The sequence below is a fragment of the Haliaeetus leucocephalus genome, unplaced genomic scaffold, assembly GCF_000737465.1.
Source record: "Haliaeetus leucocephalus isolate CR32 unplaced genomic scaffold, Haliaeetus_leucocephalus-4.0 Scaffold135, whole genome shotgun sequence".
NCBI classification, from domain to species: domain Eukaryota; kingdom Metazoa; phylum Chordata; class Aves; order Accipitriformes; family Accipitridae; genus Haliaeetus; species Haliaeetus leucocephalus.
Window position 1 is genome coordinate 1132645 of NW_010972571.1, and position 20853 is coordinate 1153497.

Here is a 20853-nt window from a genome sequence, read left to right on the forward strand (position 1 = left end):
TCTAGTGGTGCTAGCAGTCTCAAGGGTGGTAGGTATAAGGTTTTTGTCAAGGCTTATTGCATTTTGAACTGCGCTCAGTAACGTGAACATGAGTCGCCTGCTTATTAGAAGTCCACTTCTGTTTTTTATGGTGGTGCTGGTTAGAAGTTGGACATGACGGAATGCTTTCAGTGTGCTGTCTACACCATTAGAACAATTCATTTGAGTTCTGAGGTTTAATACGAGTTTACAATCTGATCTTCCAGTCATTTCCTTCCTTATTACTATAACACCATTCTTTTCCAGTGGAAAATCAAAGGCAGTATATAAAGTTCAACTCTTTATGCAACTTCAAAGCAAACTGACCATGGCAGTTGTCACTGAAAGGACTAAGAACAATTCTTTTGCTTGTTTCAGTGCCACAACAAAAATGCCTTCTGGTGCATTGATATTGAATAGTGGACTGCTTGGATATAGTTTGTACATATATTTAATTAGAACTGAACATATTTTGTTTGAGTTCCTGGTACATATAATGGTTCTTGAGAATAGAAGTGTTTATATGCTGTCCCTACCAGAGTTCCTTTACTTGCTGTTATTGCTTGGGGCAATGGTAGCAACTTCTGACCCTCTCTGGGTCACACACATCTTTTGAAATGGTGCAGTTACTATTAGCAGTTTATGTGTTGTAGTCGGTGATGCCCTGTGTTGGTTTCCTTTTTTATGAAGTGCTATTTGCTATTGGTGCTATTTGTGCTATTCTGGGCTTAATAAAATGTCTGGAAAATGCAAATTGCATTTTTATTACTACTGTTAAGAGCACCGGTTTGGCCACTGAATACTAAACTGTTTTCAGAAATGGTGTAGTTTGTGGTTTCAGAAGTATATCTAATATACTGAGATTTGAGGCGAAAGGAGAATGTGAGCAGCATTTTGGAGAGAGCCCTTTTAATAAAGATTTGGTTTATACCTACTGTAAGTATGGTTTCAATTTTACTGCTGGAATGTAGGTCTAACAGTATTGGCAACACATATTCACAGATTTCGAAATGTAAATGTGTAGTGTGCTTTACTTGCTAAAAATAAAGCTCATCCTTGGTGTTGCAACTCTGTCAGTGAAGGTGTTTTCTCTCACTGAGTTTCATCAGCCAGACCCAGTTTATCATTGGCTGGTTTTTCCATTTTAAAAGGCATCTGATGTCTCTCTTGGTGTGCTGCTAACCAGTTCCACATGCAGAGGAATTAATAAATCTTGGGTTTTTTTAAAGATGCCTTTCTTGAGGTCTGTATTCTTTGTTAAATGTGATGTTTAAAATATTTAGGGTTGAGTTCAATCTACATCTTTTCCCTAAGCTGGGTGCATAAACAGGATATTCTGTCTTCTACCAGAAGACCTGTCTTCATGAGCCTGGTAGAAATAGATCTTTACTTTTTCAAATTAAGCTGAAATTGAATGAATGGTCTCAAATACATGCATGTGTACATACATGTGAGCACTTGTATATGTGCATAGATATACTCAGTGTTAGTTCATAGCACTTACCTCTTTCATAAAACAACAAAACAGACTTAACAAAGCTTTGCAACATAAAAATAAGCCTAAAGGGTAGTCTAGTGATGTATATTCTTTTTTAAATTTTCAGTAACTGTCTTTCTTAATGTGAGAGTTCTATTTTGTTGAGAAAGGATAGATATATTTTTTAAGTATATGACTTTTTCATTTGGTTTGTGAAGACACAGTCACATAAGTGGTGAATGGTACTGTTAGCAGCACAGTTCCATCAGTTTGAAGCAAGAATTGGTTTGATTTCTAACCATTGTCGTCATGCTTTTTAAGGCAGGGACAATATGTAATAATACAGATCTCTAATCCTCACTGAGAACTCTGGACTAATCATTTAGTGTTTATTTCTAAAACCCCTTAAGAATAATTTAAATGTTTTTTTACATCTTTCTTGACATTTGTCCTTTTGTTAGAATTACTGACGGAGTTTGATCAAACTGTCAGCCTGGCCTCTGCAAAAATGTGATGACTTCAAGAGTCATAGAGCATACCATTCTGCATTTCCCATTTTCCATTGACCCAAAAAAGAAAGGAAGGTAGCCCAGTCTGTAGTGAGTACCGGAGCAGTTCTCTGGTCATACTAAGATTGTGGTGGGGTGGCAAGAATTGAAGGTAGAGTGAAGCAATGCCAGCAAGTCTTATACATTCTGTATTTAAAATATTTGTTGCATATTTTGAATCCTTACTTCCAGGAAAAAACAACGTAGGTTAGAGATGGGAATTAATACTGTACAAGACTTGTTAGAAAGTATAGCTTCTAAAATTCATATAATACCTGTTCTTTTCTTAGAATAGGTATGAGTAATTTGCAGTGCATTTTTAATGATCAGCTGGTAACTGGTTGTTCACTATTAGGTTTGTTTGCATTTCTTTTCCCAGTTTTATCACTGATAATATTCTCATAGTTGGCTGTGGTTAGCAAATACCTGCTTATTGATTGGCTTGTTCAGTGTAGACTAGTCTAATATATACTTGACTCTACTTGGTCTTTCTCCTTGATTTCCACAACTAATTTGCCTTGAGAATTTCATTTCTCATTCTGCTGCAGACATACTGTTTTTCACACTGAAGCTCCTGCTTACTCATCATTTTCTACTTTGCTTTTTTACCAAGCACAAACATACATACAAGTATCATTTGGATCAGGCTAATTTTCTGTTTAGATATAACCATTTATACTCAGTTGTTCCATATGCTGTTTGTACCAAAGTCTTTCAGTCTCTTTTAATATCTACATGAATGTTTTCATGATGTTATAATTTTGGCTTGAACACCAGAAGGAATTTATATGTTCAAACCTTCCATAAAAGTTATTTAACAAATAGCTGAATACATACGAAAAGGTGACTGCATGGTGAAGGGCAATGTAAGAATAAAATTATAATGAACTAATACTATTACTTTATTAATCAAACATGACTGAAAGGTGACACCTACTCATGCACACAGCATACTGCTCTGTTATTTCCTTAGTGAAGTACATCAACAGAATTGGGGTGTAGCATAATATTGATTGAATGGTAGTGGCAATCAACCCCGGAATTATTGCTAGCTCAGCCACTTTTGCTTAGTGGTGCTGTTCATCTTAAATACAGCTTTGTATGTATTTTAGGGACCAAAGATAAAGTAACTGTTACTGGCCTTGGTAATATAAAAATTGGTATTAGAATAATTTCTGTCACATGAAATGCTGCATTGACATTTTTCTTCAAAAGTTGCAAAGAGGGCGTTGCTTTTGATCTGAGAGTATTTAGGCAAAGCAGCTTTCCATAGCAAAACTGTGAAGTATTACATCTGCACATTATTATAAATTCTTCTTCAATGTTAGCCTTGCTGTGATGAGAGAGGACTAATACAGTGATTAGTTTCATTTCCTTTCATCTGCAGAACTAGTACAACTTTTTTGCCTTGTTAATACAGAAACTAAACAAAGAAGCAGTGATGTAAGCATTTTTATGTGTCTTTGAATTCTCTTATTTCTGCAAATCAGTGCGATATATCAGAGTAAGTTTTCTAATCTGCCGAGACTTGATCTCCACTATTTTTAAATTGCCTGGTGTGCATGTAGAATGCATTGTGTGAAGGAAACAGAGCAGACAGAGATGCTCTGTATTTGGAATAGGACCTAACTGAGATGACGTAGAAATTACATTATTATACACATGGGGTCAGGAACACAGAATAGACTAACATAGGGCAGTTGCAGTATTTCTTACAGTTCTTCCAGAAGAAAATACCTTGAATAGGCAACACAACCGGTTTCTCTCTTTTATGAGCTCCTGTCAAAAGGGTTCTCAGGTGAAGGCATTCTTATTAACATGAGAATCCCTCTGTAGTCCTTATTGTTGTGTATTAGCATTCTGATAAAACAAGAGCCATACATGCTCAGCATTTCATTTTTCAAGGTGATTTTCAATGCACCAAAAGCTCAGTGAAGGATGCTTTACAGTATCCTTTCAGCTAGTTAGCAAAATAACGTCAGTTGTTGGAAGTATATTTGCAACTGAAGTCAACTGTATTTTGGTTCTTTTCATTTAAGTGCATTACAGAAGCAAATGTGTTACATGCCATACATATTGAAACAGGTAAAATCCTTGCCTTTCAAGCAAGTTTATAGTGGCTTTATTTCAGTTTCTGAATATTGTTTTAAAGACCGAATAGTAATGAAACAGTGAAATGCAGCTTTCTCCTTGATGCATCAGGAATAGTGAGTTTGCAGTGCTCCCTATAAAGCCTATCTCAGTGAAATATAGTATTCTTGTATTTAAGTATGCTTCTCTTTAAAATAGTTGTCTTCAATTTATCACACCTAATTATTAATTGGCATAATTCTATTTATAGGCAGTTTTTGCTTGAATGAATATTGATATTTATATTCAAAGAACAATCCAGTTAAAAATGGGTAAGCTGAAGTATTTCACTTGCAGCTTAGCAACCTGATCAAGTTATTATTTTTTTCCTTATTTATTATAATTTGCATTTTTTTTTTTAAACTGACTTAATATAAATCAGGGTAAATAGATACTTTGAAATTAAACACAGGTTAATCAAGATGTGAAGATTAAATTAAATTATCCAATACGATGATCTCCACACACTCTGAAGTTGTTCATGTGTGGTTTGTATGTAGCATAAACATGGAATTGTGGGTTTTGCATAATTTTCTTTATCATTTTAAATTGTAATTACAGAAACAGAACTAGCATTATTTTAAAATGCTTTGTAATATACATAAACCAGATTTTTGTGTAGCTGGAAATAATAGAAGTCTGTAAAGCAGTTTACATCTGTGCAGGTGTTCTTCCTCTTCACTTGCTTGCACACTTGCCATCATGAAAAATCTGAGGCTTACTTGCCTGCTTTTCCAAATTTGTTTATGCCTCAGAGCAACGTTCAGAAAAACAGCCTTAATGTCACTCAGCTGGAGAAGGCTTCTTTTAATACATGTGAAGAAGGACTACTGTAGTCATGCCTCTTAAAGTGTTATTATCTCTCTGAGGAAAAGTCTTAAGAGTGGTTTGGGTTTTTTTTTCTGTAACATGGAACATTCCTGCTTGTAACAGCAATTGTGGTCTCCAGAGGAAAAGAAAGTTCTACATGAACACCCACATAAGTAACATGTCAAACTTTAGACATTGTTTTAGTGACAAGAAGTGCTTTGTTGTTAGCATAATGATTGAGTGGATACTAGACATGTCAGTGGGTAAGGTGTGAAGCAAAGTCATTACTTCTCAATACATACCCCAGGCTGAAAAATCTGCATGGTTCCATCTTAATCAGTGTGCTTTCAGCTGAGCTTCCATGAAAGGCTTTTTGTTTAGAAAGATCAGGTAAAGGAATCATTGTGTTTTCCTTATCCTCCAGTACCAGCCCCGAGTGATTTGTTTTCCTCCATAGAGTTGTCTCATACATATGTACAGGTCAAGCCACAGAAAGGCAAAATGTAGAGGAACAAATCTGGAAAAGCAGTGGGATGATCCCTAGGAAAAAGAAAGCACTGAGTGGTGAGTTATCATCATCCTGAATGTCAGAGTGAGTGAGGAAGAGGAAACCTGCATCCAGGTTATCTCACCCAAGCCACCAAAAGTGAATTACCTGGTAAATAGTTGTATAATTTTCACTTGCTTTGCTAGGCAATGAATTATGGAGTAGATATTTTACTTCAGTGTTCACAGATCCCAGCCCAAAACCATCGTATTTTTTTATGTCTTTCTGCCACCTTTAGAGCACTTCTCTGCCTGGTCACAACCAGGAAAATGAATGTATTCATTATGTTAACAATAAATATTAGATTATTGACTTGAGTTCAAATTTAAGCACCTTTTACAGATTAAAAATTTTCAGTAAAAATTGAATTTTACTGATATTTCTGTATATTTTAATTTATTTTCTCTACAGATGATTCAGACCATCAGGACTCTAGTTGAAAATACAGATAGCTTATATGAGAAGATAGTACAGTGTCAGAAAGCAGGTAAGTACAAGCTGCTTTTTAAAAATGTTATAAAGAACTTACTGCATTTCTCTGTATTTCCCAAAACTTTTAATTGAGTTTATTTATTCAACTGTAGCAAAAAAAAACCCCCAAAAAACAACAACAGAAAAACAAACAAAAAAGTTTATTGTAATTAAGGCACATACAGTAACAGTGAAAAGGACATTTCAAATCATAGAAAGTAAAAATCCATAGAATTACAGCTTGACTTTGGAAATCATGAGCATTTTATATATGGACAGTAGCTTGTCAATATAGTCATTTCCACAAATGCAGACATAGGATTAGAGGAAAGAAAGTGAATGATCTTTCTTCACAATGAAATCTTTTAACCATTTACTCTGATCTTGTCTTTTACTATGTGAGAACTTTTCCCCTTTCGTCATGGTAGGCTTAATGTCTTCAAGAGCCTTGGTGAAGTACTTTGCCTTCTGATAATTACATGACAGTAGTTCAGTTATTTCATCCCTGTGTTTCTCTAGATCTATTGGGTGGATACCCTCTGGTTCTGCTGATTTGTTACTATTTTATCTATTCAGAGTAAAAGTGGTATTGTAGACAATTACATGTATCTTCTGTGGCAGACTTTTTAAACCACATGGATGCAGAAAGTCTGATTTTTTTGAAAAACTTTCTTATGACCTATTGGTCCCCCATTCTCTGGAATTTTTTCCTGTTTCTGATACATACTTGAGAGAGATTGCATAGTTAGTTCTTTAGCCCTTCACAAATTGCCTCTTTTTCACCTGATACTTTGTAATGGTTTTCTCATTTGAACACAACTTTGAGTTTTGAAGGTCTCCCTCTTATTTTGAACATCTCTGACCTTGCTGTTTAATCATGCTTGTTTTCTTTTGGTCTTTCTAACATATTTTTTAAACAATGTTATAAATTTACTCAAGAGTAGCGAGGCATCACATTTTGCATTAGAAACAGGAAGGCTGCTGGAGAGTCAGTCAAAGTGTCTGCAACCATGTCTTGCATGACTCAGCTGGGACAAAAACTTTTTATATACAAATACATTTTTATCTGTCAGATATTCAGCATCCTGCTGCTCCCATAATATTCCATGATTTTCTTTCATTCTTTGATCTGCTTCTCTGCTCTCCTATGAATTTCAGTATCTTTTCTTCATTCTCTTTTACTGAAAAGAAAAAAATAATGCTCTTCCACCTTCACCCTTCCTTTACAAACTCTTTTCTGTTAGCAGTGTCTTCCAACTCAGATCAGCAGCAGGAGTGCTTACCCACTCTGAATTTCTAGATTTCCCCTTTAATCACAGCTCATATTCCTCAGACTCTGTGAACTTTAGTCAAACCACAGAACTGTCAAAATACTTGAAAATTTTAATTTGGCCTATTTACTTCAAGCTGTCAAACATAAATAATCATAAATACCATGAGTGACAAAATATTATTTCACATATCTTGTTGGTAGATGCAGAGATTTATCTAAAATACAAAACATGCTGCAATAAAGACATTGTCTTGTAGACTTGTACGCTTACTTCTTGAATCATCTCCCATTTTTGTGGTGATAGTGTGCCATATGTTTTTAGCTTTGTCACTGTCTCAAGCAGCTTAGATCCTTGGTTAGAGTTAAAGCAAAAGCTAATTGCCTATTTTACCTCAAATTTTAGAATTGTTGCCCTTCAGAAAAGATTGCTTTCTACTAGCTGATACAGATTCCAGTAGACTTCCACATGTCTGATTTTCTTGAGTCTTACAACCTTATTTTACATGAAGTGCAGCTGGGTCCAAGAATCCTTTGTTTAAGAATGCTAAAAAAGCCCATGCTAAATAGCAGAGATTTTGATCTCATTTGAATGAGAAACCTCCAGCATGGTGACATAAGCCTAAGTATGGATTATGTAACAGATCCTGCTATTCAGGGCAGCTTTAGCCCTGCAGGGTCAAAGTACTTTTTAAGATGAATCAGCTCAATTGAATTACCTTTTAATATCAACAGTTTTCAAAGATTTTCTTATGACTAATTGATCTCATGATCTCAGTAGATGCTACTTTATTTAATTCCGAGTAAAAGAGTGTATGTTTTCCTATGTAGTTTTTTTATAAGGAAAAAGCAAAATTATGCCCTTGTCTGGGCTTTTTTGTTCTGTGGCTCAAAGAGTGAAAGAGCTGCTAAAATAAGAAGAAATACGCAAGCTGCCAATAAGCAGTAAATTTTTCATGTCATGAACAGGCTTATAAGAGCATTCTGTTAAGTAGACAAAGTGGACTTCCTCTATTAAACCGTTTTCTAACTTAAGTTTAATAATAAGACTTTTGGCCTCCTTTAAAATTAATTACTAATTTTAAAATAAATACACCATTATTTCTTTCTTAGGTTGATGGCCTATTGAATAAGCAAAACCACAATTCTTGAGATGGCTCTTTTCAGAATTCAGGTTCTTTGCTATTAATATTCCCTAAGAACATAAAACTGGAAACTTCTCTCCTTATTTTGTTCCTTCAAAATTAAACCATATCAAAAAACTTCTTTGTTTTCTTCATATCAGCATATTAATTTCAGCTCAGCACATTCTGTTCTTAATTAAATAGTTACTGAAAGCATTTTAGAGACATTAACTAATGGAAAGATAAGGAAACATAGTATTGCTTTGGTTCCCACTGTACTTCTCATTCTTTAACAGAATTAAGAAAAAAGTCTGCATAACTTCAAAATGATTGCAGTGCCATTTATTTTGCTATTAAGCCAGCTAAAGATCCTGCAAGAAAACAGAATGTAGGTGCTAAAGGGAATTTAAAGATAATCCAGTCCGTCCCTTAATCTGTTAAAGACCTAAAATGCTCCTGTATCTTCTCTAGAGTAAAGAATTTGAATGTCCAGGTCACCTTACCCAATTCGTAGACCTCCTTTGTACCCAATTCACATCATTCTTGTACTTCTCTTTTGAATCTTCTATAGCATTCTTTTGCTTTATAATTTAAATACTGCCTGAGCTCATCACTGGTTAAAAGAGAACCACAGTTTAGGAATTCATTTTGGTGTTCAGCACTGGGAGCTCAAAGGGACATGCGATATTCCAAGTATTCATTAAATGATATGGGGGGCAAACAATGAGCGAACACAGTTTGCTGGTGACAAAGAATTATTGAATGTAATCTCATGTAGATATGACTATGAAACAGTACAGGAAGATCTTGTGACACTGAGAATTACAAAACAATGTGTGAAATGCAACATCAGTAAGGATAAATGAATGTGTGTAGGGGAAACAGTAGTCTCAACAATACCTACAAGAAGTGGTCTCTTAAGGTTTCTGTTTTAATTCAGGAAATGAAGTGATTGTATTCAGTTCTAACAGTGTCAATTTACTGCTAATATCATGCAAAAATACGCATTCTAGCACTGTCTGTTGATAATTCAGACTGCTTTTTTTCTGTGTGGCTTTAGAGTTGTAACCTTCCCTAGTCATCTGTGCAGCCAAAACTCTTGTTCGCTTTTTCTTGTCTTCTGGGATCTCAGCTACACTATTGTTTTCTCTGAGTTTGACCATTATAGTTTTGCATTTTGTATGTTATTTTCCTGGCTGTTGTTTTGATGATGTCTGTCCCTATATTCATTTCTATACTTTTTCCTCATTCTACATGAGTATGGAGCTGCTTTCACTTTTCTTGTGTTTGCTCATTTGGTAGCAGGAGTTTCTACTGCCTGATAGATTGTCAGCCATCGTCATGCTTTCTATTGTGTTGTCCCACAGGCTCGCTGTAAACATCCACGAGGCTACTTCCTTTGAATTGTTTTTTTTAAATATCCTACAAATATAGCTAGATTGACACATGTCCTCCTACCACCTCAACCAAAATAGTTTTCATTGCTTCCTTGTACTCCCCACTCTTTCTTTATCCATCTGTTCTCGTCTTTCCTCATACTTTGATTCTAAGTTTTTGGAGCAGGGACTGTCTCATTTATTCCATCTGTACAGTGACTAAACCGGAAGTGACTTAGTTTATTAAATAATGCAAGTAGTAAAAGACATAAAATGAGTACATTTTTAAACATGTACTCCAAAGCAGTCCTTCAGCAGTGTCAGAAACAGGATACAGTTTGAAGAAAGGGAATATCCAGCCATTCTGGTTGTTGTCAAAGATAAACACAGTGCACAATATCCATTGGGAAAAAGTTATGTTTGTGCTTCATGCAGAAAAAGACTAGGATAAGGGCCATACAAGCACTGCAAATACTTATTGTAGTTGAAAATTAAAGTAATAAAATAAATTTTGTTCAACTAGCGATAACTCTCAGTTCCCAATTGTTACTGCGTAAGCTTTTCAGCAAAACAACACATTTACTGAGCTGTTTCTTTTGCTGTTTGTTCCTCTTATTTGCATTCTAAATTGCCTTTTGACTTAGGGTCCACCAAAACAAAGCATGTAAGATGCAGAAAAAGTAATATTCTATGTTTTATGTTATGTACAGATTAGGTAATCCATTAATAGAGGAAAAGAAATTGATACAAATGAATGTTGAGGAGCACTTTTGGCTGGGTATATAGGCATGAGATTAAGTTTTTATTTAAACAGTGAAGGAGAATGGCTAGATCAGTTGTTCCCAACATTTTTGTAGTTATTCCTGACTTGAAAGAATTTGCAGTGTTCGTTGCCTAGGTACTGTGGAGTTTGCACAAGTTCAACAGAACTTGTTAATCCATGTCTTCTGAAATGCTGCCTCTCATCAGCAAGTCTTGACTTTTGATTAGAAGCCACTGCATTTAAACTATGGCTTCGTATCTAGAGATTGAAGAAATGCTGCTTTATCCATTACCGTTGGACTTCATAACTGAGCAATATTTAATCTGACTGCATCAGTAGGACATGCTGATCTTCAAGTTAAGTCCTATAATTGGATCCTTTACTATATTTTTTCATGAGGTTCACTGTTGAAATTAAACAATCTGCAATATTTACCACCATCACATAAACTCCAACATCACCTGCTATGACTAAAACAGCACGTTGAGGCCCCTCTCAGCCAGTCTTCATTGTTCTGAAATACCTGCTTTTCCCTATTTTCTCCTTCTTCCCATTTTTTCTAAGCCAGCTATCAAATTGTTTTAACTCCTTTCTTCACACTTGTCACAACATCATTTTGTAGGTTTATTAGCACAATAGGCTGTCTCCTGTACTTAAGGAAAGGTGTCGATAAAGGGCATATTCAGGACAATCCTTTTCTTGGTATGTCTCTTAACTTTCTTTCTGTATTCAGTCCATTTTAACCTGTTTTTTTCTTTCCTCTTTTACTCCATCTGCTCCATTTTTTCTACATTTTTTTTCTTCCTATTTGTCCTTCCTCAGGCAACTCCACTAAGCATCTCTGGGTACAGCTCCACAGCAGCTCAGATTATACTGTAATTGCATATACTCCCTGGCTCTGTAATCCTGTTCCTCTCCTGTGCCTTGAATATTCTTGAAGCCACATTCTACTGGGGAGAAGGGGGGGGAAGTGAAGAATTGTGCTTAGATTAACTTAGGTAGCATTGGTGAATAAATGATCAGTCTTTTTTCTTGATGTTCAAATTTCTCTCTTCATTGTTACTCGCACCAGTCATACACCATATTTTTCATATATTGCTCCTCGTACATAGCTCACTGTAATACCTTGGATGTTGCTGTGTTTTTTGAGAATCTGATACATTTTGCACAAGGGTGGATGATTCCTAGGATACAGCTCCTATACTTCTAGATGTTCTTAATGAACTCACTTGCTGCTTCCAGGGCAAACACTTAAACTAACAAACTTTTCTATTGTTCTCCTGAGTTTGCCCCTTCACATGAAGCCTTTTTTTCCCTACTATTAATGCAATTCTAGCCCAGTAAAAGATCAGCTTGTATTAATCATGACTATCTAGAGCTGCATGTTCAACTTTCAGCAACCTCAGTGAGCAAAAATGATTGGAAAATTTGGTTATGTACTGGAAATCAGAATAAAATTGTAAGAGGCTAAAATAGAATTCTTGATTTTAAATAGGCTTTCCCAGTACAGAAATATTTACAAAATTAATTTGTTATATTAGCTTGTAGTTCATATTTTTTAGCAGTTGCCTTCTACCTGCTAAAATGATGAAAGAGGCAAGATTAATTATACCTCTTAAGATACAGAGAAGTATACTAGAGTGCACAAATACAGCAGACATTTTATGTACTAAGATCAGCTCACAGGCTACACTGCTATCCTAACCACAGTCTAACCCGAGACAGTAGGAAAGGATGAGGAGTCCGTTTATTCCCCTGTGGACTATCTGTATCTACATGTGACAACATAACTAGTACAACAGCTGCTGACTGAGACTAACCAACAGTGCCAACCTATCTATCTATAGATGGGTGTTTAATAAAAAAGCAGAGTTAGTAAAGTGTTATAATTTGTTATAATTTGAAAGACAAATTTTGTAATATGTGTTATTAGCCTAAAGCACTGAAAAGTTGAACAGGCTTTCAGATATACATTCCCCTTCTTCATATTTTAAACAATAGCAACAAACAATTACAGTTTGGGGAAATGGCTCTGTGTTTAACTAATTGTGTTAATCAGGCAATTTGAAAGAAAAAGGTAACCAGCTTCTCCGGAGCAGAAGGTGATATTAAAGAAAGGAGGAGTTACATTCCTGTGGAAGCAAAAGAGATAATAATTACGATTGCCATGAAACAACGTGGTCTTAGCAGGATCTGAAGATTGGGAGAAATTTTAATGTGCCATAAATCAATGTCTTTATTAAGTCTGCTTTCTAGCATTCAGTGAAATCAGGATCTTTTTTGCTTAGACTTTCACTGGTGTCCCTTGAGGATCAAGGCTGATAAATAAAAGATGGAAACAGCAGTCTGTGGAAGAAATCCTCTTCCTCGTAGCTTTGTGTTTGTGCCCTTTATTAACAGCATTAATTCATTCTCATACCTCATGTAGTGGCTTAACTTCACCTACATTCAGAAATGTAGTCTGTCTTCACAGAGGACTGTCCTTGTGGATGAAAGTTTTCCCTGCATTGGGGGTGAAATACCAAGTCTTCTTTTAGAGCAAATGTTTTAATATGTGAAGGCCTGGTTTTCTGTGTATTTTTGTAGGACTGCTGTTTTGGAGGTACACAGAAAGTGTTGATGTGTGGGTTTTATGTGTTTTGTAGCTTGATACGCATTTTGCCGACTTTGGTGTCTAGAAGGTTAATGTTACATAGGAGCGTTCTTGACAGTGTTTGAGGAACGTGGAGCTGGTTACTCAACTCCTGGAAGTAAACAACTTTTAATTAAATCAAGGCCAGATGTCACAGATGTCCTCTTTGTAACTTCCTAACAGTGTAAGCTTGGTGCTGCAACTACATTGAATCTTGTCTGACAGTGGTTCATAAAGAAGTTGGTGACCATCTTATGTCATAAGTGGTTCCCCAGCATTGAAGAAGGTGTCTTATATTGAAAACTGAATTACCGTGATTGCATATGGAACTGGATGAGTCTGGATTGGAAGACTAAATATTAATTTAGTCCTTGCAGAGAGGATGGCTTTCAGCAGGCTGTGATGCCATTGTCGTTTGGGATGTTGGGATAAGAATGTTATCTCAGGCATAGAATTTGTTTTGCTACTTTAGCTACTTTTAAAGAATAAAAGGGCAGCAGGCACCAAAATGTATTTTTAACCATCTAAGTAGAGGCAGTACATGGCTGTCTGCATTTGGGGAACATTTCCACTTACTATGGAGATACTGCACATTGCCAAAGTTGAAATAATTAAAAAATACTGAAAACTGATTTAGTGAATGTATTATTTTGTCAAGTATTAATCTAAATATTTTGAATGCAAGTAATTCAGACCTGGAGCTTCTTGAAGCTGAAGCACAGCACACTGAGAATCTGCAAAGAAATTCTGATTCTCTAGTTATGACGTGAAATGTTTTGAGTGACTTCAGTGGGAAGTACGTGCTTGGAAGTACTTGAGGATTTAATCCCTGTCCCTGTTAAGACTCAGTTTTTGCAGCTAGCAGTGATCCTTAGTACAGACATGCTCTTAAGTATTAATTTATTAAGGTTACTCTTAAATCTTTGTGTGAAAAATGTTCTGTAAGCAAAATATGTGAGCATTTACAATTATAGTGACTTCTGTTGCTTCTCTAACATGATTTATTTGATTTATTGTTGATGTGATCTGGTAGCCAGACTCCTTTCCCAATCACTTTTCTGATAAACTTCATTTTAAGAGGAAATTGTGAGGTTGAAATACCTGAATGTTTAAGGAATATGATCTGAAATAAAAATATTGAGAAACATATTTAATGCTGTAAAAATTAAAGCCCTGGCTTTCAAAGAAGTGGCCAAGAGTGACAGTTGTATGTGCAGATTAAATATTTATATGTGGAAATGAGTACTTACAGCTTAAATTCTTTCCTGGAATTCTTTCCTTTCTGTTATTACCATTTAAATTGCACACTGTAGGAAGAAATATTTTAATGTATGAAGTGCTTTCTTGGATTTTTTTTCTTGTAAGGAACAAACCTCTGTATGCAAATTATTCACAGAAACTTTGTAAGCATTTGAGATGAGTGTACATAGTAATGGAGCTGCAATATGTGGTAATCTGATCAAGAGCCGTATGTTTTTTCCCTTCCATTTTAAAAATACTTAATGTTTATTTCATTTTTATTACTTACTTATTACTCTTCTGAAAAGTATTTAGTTTGCTTTTAAATCAAAGTGCTCTACCAAGAATAAAATAAAATATATTTGGCTTGATTGAAGTTAAGTGCTTACCTGCAGTATTATCAGTGTGTATTTTATATAGGTATAGACAAATATTGTTTGTTACCTCTTTCATATTAGGCCTACTCAGTATATACATTTAGTGCCAAAGTTCTGCCATTGTGCTATTTCATTGATAAAGGTCATTGTTAAGAGAAAAAACCTATACCAGGAGGAGCCCACCTGCTGTGTCGTCATGTCTTAGCTAGGTTGTAAATCGTGCTCTTGGCAAGAAAGCTTTCATCAAAGAAAACAAACGAGTATGTCAAGTAGAAGTTTGGCTGTAGAAGTGCAGTATAGCAAGTGTTGTGCTTGCTGGAATGTATTGGGTTTGTGTGGCAAGGTTTTGGTAGCGGGGGGGCGGTTACAGGGGTGGCTCGCTGTTTTGCTAAGGATTCCTTGAAAAATGAGTATCTCAACTCTCAGTTAAAGAAAAGGTGTGAATTTTTTTCCTATAAACTGAGGTTGTATGCCAGGGCTTTGTGATAGTAACTTTTACAAAAGCAAACAAATTGCAAAGTTCCAAACAGTCTGAACTCCCACCTTACACACATGCACTCCAATTCTCCATGTTTCAGTCTCTTTTCACATCAGAGTTTTCCAATAAGGATATATGTATTGTACAGTAAAAAACAAAAAATACGAACACATGCAGCTCAGTGACTCAAGGCTACTTGTGTAATACGTGCAATATATATGCCTCAGTTAGTTAAAAAATAGCAGAATCATGTATATGTCACATTTTAATCAATATCTTAAGTATACTACCTTGGAACTATAGTGAAAGCCCAGTAGTGGGAGGAATTGCTAACCGAATTCCTACAGGTGTCATTTCTAATTAGTAATTAAGGATAGTGAGCTTCATATGAGGTTATTTCATTTTGAAGAAATTAAGAAACTGTTTTTTCCAAGCTAAATACAGTTGAATATGAGTAACTTCTAATAGTATCTACAGTGTTGTTTCTGATATGTATCCCCAAATAAAACTTTTTCCTGAAGATACAGCGTTGGCACTACAAAGCCAACATATCCAGTATGCAGGGAAGCAACAGAAATAGATCTTCCTTCCTCCAGCATTTCAAGCATCAGCAAAACAATAACATGCATATTATAAGCTCACATGCTTGTAAGTTATGAAAGGTTTTGGATCTTTTGAATATATTTGTGACAATTAAAATATTGATTAAAAATCCAGGACTATAAAATAAAGCCCAGATTTGAATCTGGAAGTTATTCTGACAAGTGAAGGCTCAGAGTTCTTATCAGCCCATCAGGACTTGTATTGCCTTGTATGTTTTATTTAGGAAAGACTTTTTTTTAATGAAGTATGTCATAGCAATAAGATACTCCAGTTTCTATACTATCATATCAGTTCTTGTTTAGTTTATAGACATAAACATTCCATCAGAATATGCTGAGCATATTAATTAATTAATGCAGGTTTGAGGTCTGCCATGTAATATTATTTAGAGGATACATCATGCAGCTAGTTGAGGAAACACAGGACTGGAAGGTCCTGAAGTCTACCCCAGGTACAATTTTTGGAAATTGATCATGTCAAGCTCTATTTTAAAATGAATATGAGGTATTGATTTGAGTTATTTTCTCCTTTTCAAGGTTGCTTATAGAACCACATCTACAATGGTAATAAATTTTACATAAATTCCAATTTTACTGTTGCACATTCATCCTAATATTGTCCTTTAGCTGAAATGATTCTTTGATGTCCACGGTCTTACCTGACTGATGTGTCTCTACAGAGCAGTTACTCCTCTTTTGGTTTTCTTTTTGCTAGACTAACCAAGCAAATTTTTATTAAGTGTCCTCACATGATACAGGGTTCCTATTGCATTGATCAGCTTTATAGCACTTCTGTTTTCCTCATGTTGTTTGAAGTTATTGAAAATGGGAGAAAAGAATTGTACATAACATTTCAGAAGAGCATCTTGAATGATAGTATTTTCCCAGGAGGGATGAAGAAGCTTTAAAGCCATCTAATGCATTGCAGGATTGGGGGGGAGGATCTGAGAGAGGCAAAAGCTGAGACAATCATGAAATTCAAACTAAACTAATCAGCATTCACTGGGGAACCAGAAAGTGATTCAGCACTGTAGGGGAGAATAATTATTTGGCAATACTGAAGACTGAGGGAGGTGATCCTTCCCCTCTACTCAGCATTGGTGAGGCCACATCAGCAGTTCTGCGTACAAGTCTGGACTCCCCGGTACAAGAGAGAGACAGACATATTGGTGATGGTCCAGCAAGGGCCACAGAGATGATTCATGAATGGGCTGGAGTTCATCTTTCATATGAGGAGAGACTGAGAAAGCTGGAGCAGAGAAGGCACCGTGGGGATCTTGGGTTGTCAAACACTGGAAGAGGTTGTGGAGTCTCCGTCCTTGGTGATATTCAACACCCAACTGGACACAGTCCTGGGCAACCTGCTCTACCTGACCCTGCTTTGAGCAAGGCAGCTGGACTTGACAATCGCCAGAGGTGCCTTCCAACCTCAGTGATTCTGTGTAAATAAGGATTTTAGTAAAGTTGACATCTCTAATCAAAAGAAGTTTACAGAACTCAGCTTTCTGGCTCAAGGCAACAATCAATAATAACTTCAGTTTAGATAAAAACATTTGTGCAATGGGCACAAACTAAAACCCAGGAAATTCCGTCTGAGCACAAGAAGAACACACATCCTATATAATCTTTGTGATCACTCGGAAACTTATATATAATATCCTTTCTAACATCTGCCACTATAAGTGGAAAACATGAGTAACTTGTGCTTTTTGGATTAAGCAGGTGCTATATGCAGAAATATATTAAGAGTGATACGGGTTAGTATTGTGTCTGTTATCGTCCAAGAGCTCTCAGGCAGTTCAAAATTATTAATGGACTAATAATACTAGAAGTAATTAAGCCTCATGAAAATTATTTGCTTACTGTATCTTAAGGAGAGAGAGATATGAATTTTTACTTGCAAGGAGATAGAAAATTCTGTGTATTTATAAAAAAAAGACATTTAGCATTCAGTTTTCTTTGCAAGCGCGTATCTTAAAGGCACTTTTACATGAGTTTATATGGACATATTTTTCATTTTATTAATGCAGCTGTAAATGAAAAGCCATTTCCTCTTTTTTTCTTTTTGTGTTAATCTTCTAAGAAGTCAGTTTCATTTTGTAATTTAACAGTTTTGTTGTTATTTTGCCACTATTAATGCATGAAATAGTTTCAAGGCAAGATGCAGGAAAACCAAGCAGGAACATAGAAGGGGAATACGAAGAGAGATGTAGTTAGCAGTTTAAATGCTGTGCTGCATTCATACCCTGAAATTCAGTTGTCCCTATATTGTGTAGCGAATATTCCATTCAGAGATGGAAAAACTGAGACCAAGAGGTGAAATAATCCATCTCAATTTATCAGGCAAACTAGTAATAGAAACAGAAATAAAATTCAAATCTACTTGTCCCTGGTTGTATGTTTAGACTTAGAGTAGGGTAGCTTTAGTTTAGCGTGATAATGAGTTGCCCTGTCCAGCCCATAAGAGTCGTTGAGTGCTGTTTAAGCAGGAGGCACTTGTCTGCTGAGGATTTACATGTGTGTGCCCTCGTAGGATGATCTGACTTTGTTTCATTTTTTGAAAAAGGGCACTGAAATGTTGCTGCTAACTGCCAGGAATATTTAGCTGGAGTGGAATGACTTTGGCAGAAGAGACATGGGTGTAAAGCATGAGTGTAAAGAAGGAAGAGAGTCACCACAGAAGGTAGTCAGTGACCCAGGAAAGAGCTCTTCTAGTTATCTGAATATGTGGCAACCACTGTCTCCACGTTTGAGATGCTAGTGACTTTGTATACATACGCATAACCAATTTCATATCGATCATGCAGGCCCTCACCATTATTCTTAATCTCTCTCTCTCTCTGAGTGGCTTCGGTTCAAGGTCATTATTGATCATGACTGCCCGTTGATTTGAGGGGCAATATTTATAAAGATGGAAATGAGGTACAGAACTTCAAAAGTTTAGCAGTATAGTCTCAGAATTCATGGTACAGATCAGAAAATCTGTATTTTTATGGTGGCTCTAGAAATGTAATGTTGTAAATATGGATCTGTGCATAATCTTTCCATGATCATATTGGGAGTTTATTTTTTTTGGATGATGTGGACAGGAGATGGATACTTGGAAATGGTGATGGATGAATGAACTTTAATTTCTCACTTGGTTAGAAATCTGTTTTGGGGAAATAGAATATGAATGGCTCACTTGAGGCTGTACTCCAGAGGCAGAGGCAGAGATGGAGAAGTGTTTGAAATAAAAATGATACAGTAGTTCAATTCAGGAAAAATATTTGCCATTTATTTTCCTTGTAGTAAAATTTAAAATAGTAAGAAAGGCTAAAAAGAACAATCTTGTCTTTCAAATGAATTTATGAATAATTTTTAAAATGTGTATATATATATATATGAGTAATGTAAGGGAATATACAGTGAAAACATTCAGTCATATCTCTTTCTTGTAATGAGACATGAGTGTGGGGTGAGAATCTACGAATAGATACTATAATGTCCTTAGAAGTCCGTCTACTCTAGGATTGACAGCCAACACAAATTTGTAGGGTTATTCTATGATAATTAATCACATGTAAATTTTGAAGCATATATACTTACTGGGCAAATAGATGTCAAACAACATAGTTAAAATTATAATTTCTAATTAAGCTACAACTTGGTTTTACATTCATAGGTGTAAGTCACAACCACTTGCCAACTTTTGCCCACAAAATGCCCTTTATGCTGTTAGTGATGGAGATCCTGAGAGCACAATTTAATGTATGATTTCCATAGGAGAGTTGCTGTAATCCATGTTGGGTTGATATGTGTACTCACGGAAGGACATTTTACTTCCCCTGTATGAAGGAAACTGTTTCAAATTTATTTTTATATGACTTGTAACAGCAGCATGGAAAGTAAATTGTTTTTCTTACATCTGTGCAGTGTGCTGGGTTAAAACGAAAGCTCTGGTCACTCTACTCAATGTTTAGGTCAAGCTAATCTGAATTTTGCCAAAAATTTTTGGTTTGGAGTTTGTCAGATAGAGGTTTTGTGGACACAGTGGTTTACATGGGTGTGGTAAAATGTCCTTGGTGGTTCACTTGGCACTCTTCCTTCACAGTAACTCCTTTTCTCCTCAGGGGTTCGCTGAGAAGGTTATTTTCTAGGCTGGCCCCAGCATATAAGCTGTTAGCTGGACAACTGTGATGTAAATTTAGTGCATAAAAGAGTAAGGCACAACATAAATTTGTTGCGATAGAGTATTTAATGAAATTATTGTTTCCATTCTATAGCAACTCACAAAAAGTATTTACATATGGTGCAACAAATTCAGTTGTGCTTAAAGAATATTCTTGTGTAGTAAATATTTGCTTGGCTCCATTTTTGTATGGCAGTGACCCAACAGGTACTTCAGTGTGGATTTTGGCTTAGAGAGATTTGTGTATATTGGTATGTTGTATAATGATGCACATTACTAGATCAGATCCATTTGTGCTTGAAGAATAAGATTTCTGAAGCTTTTTCACTGTCCTTTTGCCTTATTAGTTTCAAATCACTACCTCTGTGGTCACAAAAATGTACTAAAATAGATACTATATTCCTCCCTCTTTTATTCTCCACAGCAATGGAGTTTCATGAAAACCTGCACAATATAGGAGCAAGAGAAGGCTTAAAAGAAAGAAAACTGCAAAAATCAGTAGAAAGTTTTACATGGAACATTACAATTTTAAAGGTAATGTGTCTTCCTTTGGTTAGTTACTGTATTTTTTCCATTCACAACTGACATTCTAATATTGTTACTGGTCATTGTTATGTGTCACAGTTCAACTGGATTTATTCACTCCTATAACCATATTCAGTTTAGTTTATACAACTTGAAAACACAGCAGACTCTCAAAGTGAATTTTTCTTCTTTTCTATTGTTGGGGGGGGTTGTTTCATTTAGTTTGTCTGACATTTTCTTCTTACAACCTTTTAACGTTAACAGGATCCATTGTAATCTTGAACACATGGGTGAA

At 35.6% G+C, this 20853-nt stretch overlaps 1 protein-coding gene across 1 annotated transcript in view; it reads left to right on the forward strand.

Moving 5' to 3' along the window:
* The window catches only part of PLCL2 (phospholipase C-like 2), a 47796-nt gene that overhangs the window by 17142 nt on the left and 9801 nt on the right, over positions 1-20853 (forward strand). The window contains exons 3-4 of the mRNA XM_010585895.1: positions 5942-6017; positions 20458-20567. Coding sequence (XP_010584197.1) covers positions 5942-6017; positions 20458-20567 — 186 coding nt within the window. The remainder of the gene's footprint in view (positions 1-5941; positions 6018-20457; positions 20568-20853) is intronic.